The sequence below is a fragment of the Rhineura floridana genome, chromosome 21 (genome assembly GCF_030035675.1).
Source record: "Rhineura floridana isolate rRhiFlo1 chromosome 21, rRhiFlo1.hap2, whole genome shotgun sequence".
Lineage (NCBI taxonomy): Eukaryota > Metazoa > Chordata > Lepidosauria > Squamata > Rhineuridae > Rhineura > Rhineura floridana.
In genome coordinates, this window is record NC_084500.1 from 15,993,069 (window position 1) to 15,998,901 (window position 5,833).

At 44.7% G+C, this 5,833-nt stretch overlaps 1 protein-coding gene across 1 annotated transcript in view; it reads right to left on the reverse strand.

Moving 5' to 3' along the window:
* Window positions 1–5,635, reverse strand: part of LOC133374207 (uncharacterized) — a 39,416-nt gene extending 33,781 nt beyond the window's left edge. Inside the window, exons 1-3 of the mRNA XM_061604797.1 lie at window positions 5,621–5,635; window positions 3,960–4,121; window positions 2,511–2,604 (exon numbers count right to left, since the gene is read on the reverse strand). Of these exons, the coding sequence (XP_061460781.1) occupies window positions 2,511–2,604; window positions 3,960–3,990 (125 nt within the window). The 5' untranslated portion in view covers window positions 3,991–4,121; window positions 5,621–5,635. The remainder of the gene's footprint in view (window positions 1–2,510; window positions 2,605–3,959; window positions 4,122–5,620) is intronic.
* Between the last annotated feature and the right edge of the window lie 198 nt (window positions 5,636–5,833).

The window sequence follows — 5,833 nt, forward strand, 5'->3', positions numbered from 1 at the left end:
AGAGTCGTGAATAAATAGCTATTATAATATCGATAATTCTCCGCAAAGCAAATATATCAGAGCACATCAGAAAAAGGACAGGATGGCAGAGGAAAAAGGAATTGGATCGTGAATGACAACCAGGGAGCCACTCTTAAAAACGAAACATAAAAAAGGAGAGGATTCCACTCCTAATTTAAACATCACAGTTCAAAAGGCAAACATTTGTCCTAATTATAACTAAGAATATAATTCAAGAGCAGGCACTTCTTAATTGCCCGAGCCAGGAGGTTGTAAGATTTTGTGGAGCCCCTGCATTGAGCAGTACCCAAAGTTTCAATGGAACTCTGGTGATGGTAGAAACCAAAGCTTCTGTGGAACCCTGGTTAGAAAACACTGGCCTATCTTAGACTACTACTGCCTGCTGCAGGGAAAGCTAACATAGTGCCCTGCAGATGCTGTAGTAAGAATCCAACTCCCATCAGCCTCAGCCAGCATGGCGACTGGACAGGGATGATGGGAGCTGTTAGTCCAGCAACATTGGGACAGTAGGGCACCACACTGGCTACTCCAGTCGACTCAACTCTTTCTGTAGCAGGTGTAGGGAACCTTTGTCCCTCCAGATGTTGCTGAATGACAACTCCCATCATCCCCGGCCACTGGACATGCTTGCTGGGGTTGGTGGGAGCTGTAGTTCAGCATCATTTGGAAGGCCAAAGTTTCCCTACACCTGCTGTACAAAGTCTTTGTTACCTCAGCTACCTGAAATCCTTAAAGCTAGAGATACTGAGGATTGAATCTGGGACCTCCTACATGAAAGGCATGCGCTCTACCACTGAACTATAGCCCTTCCCCGCTAGACGTGAAGGTGCAGTTTCCAGTTTCGGCCTGAGAGACAGAAACTTGCTAATTTTCGTTGTCATTCAATTTTACCCACATCTCCATTTATAGCATGTGGTGCGGCAGCAATAGTTTCCTCCTGCCAATCTGTTTTGCTTGCAGACACCAGGCTGACACCAGCAAAAAAAAAATTAAAATAAAATCTCGTACTGCTGCCGACTTCACTTTCAAAGCTCCCAAGCTGCAGCGTTTTCCCATATGTATTGTAAAAGCATACCGCCTTGGCTTCCCACTCCAAAGCTGCTGTGGTTTTGGAGAACAAGCCGATTTTTCTGCCTTCTACTTGCTTCATATTTTCATTTGTACACATTAACGCCCTTCTTTGATGCAGGCTCCCCGCCAGACACAATATCTTGCAAAATAATTTACAGTAAAACCATCTTATGTTTTATACGCCATATTGATTTTGGCGTTAATTTTCAAACCTGTGAAAGTCGGGGTGGGTGGGGACTATAAATCTCCAATTAAATTGGCCAAATGAAACGCATAAATGACAGAAAAGAAAATGTTAACAGGAGAGTGGTGTATGTCGGCTGTGTGCTACTTAGATGAGAAATATATCAAGAGAGGCCCCGTAAATTCTAAGATGGGTCGTATATATAACAATACATGGCAAAACATGGTTTCAGTAGGAAAGCGGGAAGAGAACAAGGACGTTAGACTAGAGACAGGCAACAGTAGTTTGGGGGTTTTCCCACAGAGACCTTTACAGGTAGCTTTAAAGAGGGATTGCTGCTTGCAGCCCACCAGCTTATTCAGTAAATAACTAATAGTAGTATTGTCTCTTGTTAATAATTTACAATATATTTTGGAGCGTCGTTTGTTCGCTCTACATTTGGACACCTCTTAAGATACTGTATCCAAATTTAGCATGGTTTGTTTTATTATTACTGCTTAGGCCAAAGGCCATTGCAGATACAGACAAAAGGATTAACAGAGTTAAAGCACAGAGCTATTTACAACAAATATAAAATGAAAATTCTAAATATTTAAATAAAATTAACAGGGAATTTGATCACTTGTAAAATTTGCAAAACGGTACAGACTCTATACATTTGGCATGGTGGTTCCCGAGATCAAGGAACAGGTTTTCATCTATGTTTGGATACAAGTGGAAACCTTTTAAGAATCAAGATGGCAGACAGAGCCTTTCAAAGCTGCATTAAGCACTGATTTCGAGAGGTTTTTTGGATTCTTAGAATTCCCAAGCAGTGCCGTGTATGAGAGCACTGGTAAAATATAATGCAGCTAATATTTTCATAGGACCCCCCATGGCGCAAAGTGGTAAGCGGTGGTAACGCAGCCGAAGCTCTGCTCACGGCTGGAGTTCGATTCCAACGGAAGGAGGAAGTTGAATCTCCGGTAAAAGGGGTCGAGGTCCACTCAGCCTTCCATCTATCCGTGGTCGGTAAAATGAGTACCCGGCATACGCTGGGGGGTAAAGAAAGGCCGGGGAAGGAACTGGCAATCCCACCCCATATATACGGTCTGCCTAGTAAACGTCGCAAGACGTCACCCTAAGAGTCGGAAACTAGTCGCACTAGAAGTGCGGGGACACCTTTACCTTTTTAAAAAAAATATTTTCATATCTAAGCAATGTCTCCCACCAACCCCCATGTCTCAGCTGTTACCTTTCCTTCCTTGCTTGGTAGCTTTGCAGTCTCTGTCTTTCATTAGCGACGTCATACACTGTCAGCTGGATAGATGAATGACCCTTGGCAAAATCTGAAAACGTATGTGATTTACTGCAATGCACCCACACTTCCTTGTACAGTTAAACACACACACACACAGAGTGTATTCTTCACGCAGAAAAAGAATTATTGTCAGAAGGTCAAGCCCAGCTCAGCTACGGTATCACTCAGGCAAATTCAAATCGGAGGCAGCAGCACAAGATCTATTAAGAAAATTAAATGAACGCCTACTCTTTGCTAAGTGAGGAACTGGCTCCTCCTCTGTCGGCCCCTTTGGCAGCTGCTTCAAAGGATCCTGGCAGGAGACCCAAAGGAGCATTTTATTGGCTGAGACTCTAAAGCAAAATGTGTGGCCATCACATCTATAATTATACAGGCTGCTAGGCTGAGACCCAGTCCTAGTGTGAACTGTGTGAGTTTAGCCCCCAGACTGAAACCATGAAAACACCCTGCTGTATAGGTGTCCTTTGGGTGTCAGATGCTGAGCAATATACTTCAGGGGTGGGCAATTTTTCTCCCCCCCCCCCGTTGAGGGACTCCAGGGCCAGTGAAAGACATTTTATGGCCAGAAGTCAAGTTCAAGATATGCCCCCCACACCCAGTCCTACTCGACGTACAGAAGCCAAGTAGACTGGCATGCTGCGTCTTGGGTAGCTTCCAGATGACCTGTTTATTGAGCAATCCTCCTGATTTGTTTGCAGGGAGATTAGACAGCTCTGGCTATTTAATGAGCATTCGCTCTGATTTGTTTGCAGGAAGGTTAGATGCTGTTAGGGATGTCGGCGAATTCCGAAGGAAACGGGAGCAGAAATTGCCAGTTTGCTTTTTTGTCCCATGTCTGGGACAGAAATCAGTCCAGCAAATATGATCAGTATTTGCCGCTGTTGGTTTCAATCTGCAAATGATATGTAACTGATGGCTTCTTCCCCTCTGCCACCATTTGCATTGTTTCCACTTTGCACTGACACCAGGGATTCCCCACAAAACTCAGCCATTGTTTCTGGGTGAGTCCCAACACATTCTCAACAATGATTCCAAGGTGATGTCTTTGTCTGTATAAGGAGATGGAAGAGTCCACGAGTCCCACATTTGGACTTGTTTTCTGTTTTAGCCTGAGAGGGCAGGCAGGATATACATTTAATAAATAAATAATGCTTGTCCTGCTCAGAGTAGACCCATAGAATAGACTTGACTAACTAAGGTTCATTACTTTCAGCGGCTCTACTGTGAGTAGAATTGAGTTGGATACTACCTTTTGGGTTCAGAGTTGCAGCCCATTGTGGGGCTGGATTCAGATGATCAGCTTTAACTATCGTTAACTAAATCATGGCTTAATGTTTTGTGTGAATCAGGCCTTTGCCATCATCCATTAATATTATTCATTACCTTTGGGAAGCTGTCTGAAGGGATACTCCATTACGTCATCAGGCACTTCCCCAGGATTCAGAGGCACACCCACAGAGAATTCCCTAGGGACCCAGATCAATCCAAAACTTGTATTTTCTTGCCGGAACGCATCCACCTTTTGCCATCCAAGAGCCAGTGACTCTATAAAACAGGAAAACGCGGTTTGTAGTCCACTAGCATTTCTTTCAGGGGTTTCCAAACCAGGCAGGATGTCTAAATACAGGAGTCCCAAAGAAGGCAGGTGGCATTTTCTCAACGAAGGGCTAAAGAGGCCTTCCTCTTTCAACAAGCCTTTTAAGTCGACACCTTATCCCAGTCTGCGTCTGTGTTGGAATTGCTTTTAAAGATGTTTTTATACTTTTTTTTTTTAACAATATGTTTTTAACCTTTTCTTTTTTAAAGAGGTCTTGGAAGCTTCTAAAACAATGTTTTTGAAGACGTTTTGTTTCAATGTATTTTAAAGTCTGTTTTAATGACATTTTAAAGTGTTTTTAGTGCTTTTGTTTGCCTCCCTGGGCTCCTGCTGGGAGGAAGGGTGGGATATCAATCAAATAAATAAATAAATGCGCCCCGAGAGTTTTGCATGCTATTTTGTGTGCAAGTGTGATGACTGTTAAGACTGGTGCATTAGGGCAAAAGGGCCACTGCCCCATCAACCAATTTGACTCAGCCAGCTTCCACTTGCCTGAATTCTTACTTTCAACCTGTCCGGGGTGTGTGTTGTGTGTGTGGGGTGTGTGTTGTGTGTGTGGGGTGTGTGGGGTGTGTTTTGTGGGGTGTGGGGTGGGGGGGTGTGGGGTGGGGGGTGTGGGGGTGTTTTGTGGGGTGTGGGTGGGGTGTGGGGTGTGTGGGGTGTGGTGTGTGTGGGGTGTGTGGGGTGTGTGTGTGGTGGGGTGTGTTTTGTGGGGTGTGTTTTGTGGGGTGTGTTTTGTGGGGTGTGGGGTGTGTTTTGTGGGGTGTGGGGTGTGTTTTGTGGGGTGTGTTTTGTGGGGTGTGGGGTGGGGTGGGGTGGGGGGTGGGGTGTGTTTTGTGGGGTGTGTTTTGTGGGGTGTGGGGTGTGTTTTGTGGGGTGTGTTTTGTGGGGTGTGTTTTGTGGGTTGTGGGGTGTGTTTTGTGGGGTGTGGGGTGTGTGTTGTGTGTGCCTGGCTGTCAGCTTCCTCCTGCTCCTCAGTTTCAGCGTTGCCCTTGTAGAACTCAGTAAAGAGGAGGATGGGGGATGAAGCTAGAATCAGTTGGCTTCACCTGCAATTGGCTCTGGCTCTACCTACTATAGGGGCTCCCTGCCTTCTGCCCCGCCAGTCCCAATGGGCAACAGCCACCACTCTTGTTAATATGGTGCAGAAAGTGAAAGAACACATTCTACTAGCGGGATGCAGGTTACGTTCCAGAAACATGAAATGCAGATATATGTACATATATCAGCATCAAGCATCATGTTTAAAAAATCCCAGAGAGACTCAGGGCACATCTACACTACAGATGTACACTGCAGTCCTAATCCTATCAGCTCAGGAGTCAGAAGTCAGTCTTATTTAATTCAAAGGGTCTTACTCCCAGGTAAGTGAAATGCCATGGCTCAGTTCACCTCCATCTATTGTTTTTGGACAAAATATGAGCCACGCCCACCAAAGACAACCTACCTTTTCCTTTAGGAGTGTACGTCACGTTCAACAAAATGTAAGGTTTTGAGTCTTGCGCATCTACAAATGCTGTGGGATCCAGGGAATCAAATGCAAATAAGTCTTTGAAACAAGAAGAATAAAAGTCAAAGTGCAGTATTTGACAATCCTTTTACTCGCTTTTAGAAAGGATTCACAAGTTTTGTACAAAATGAGAATATGGCTTTTTTCCCC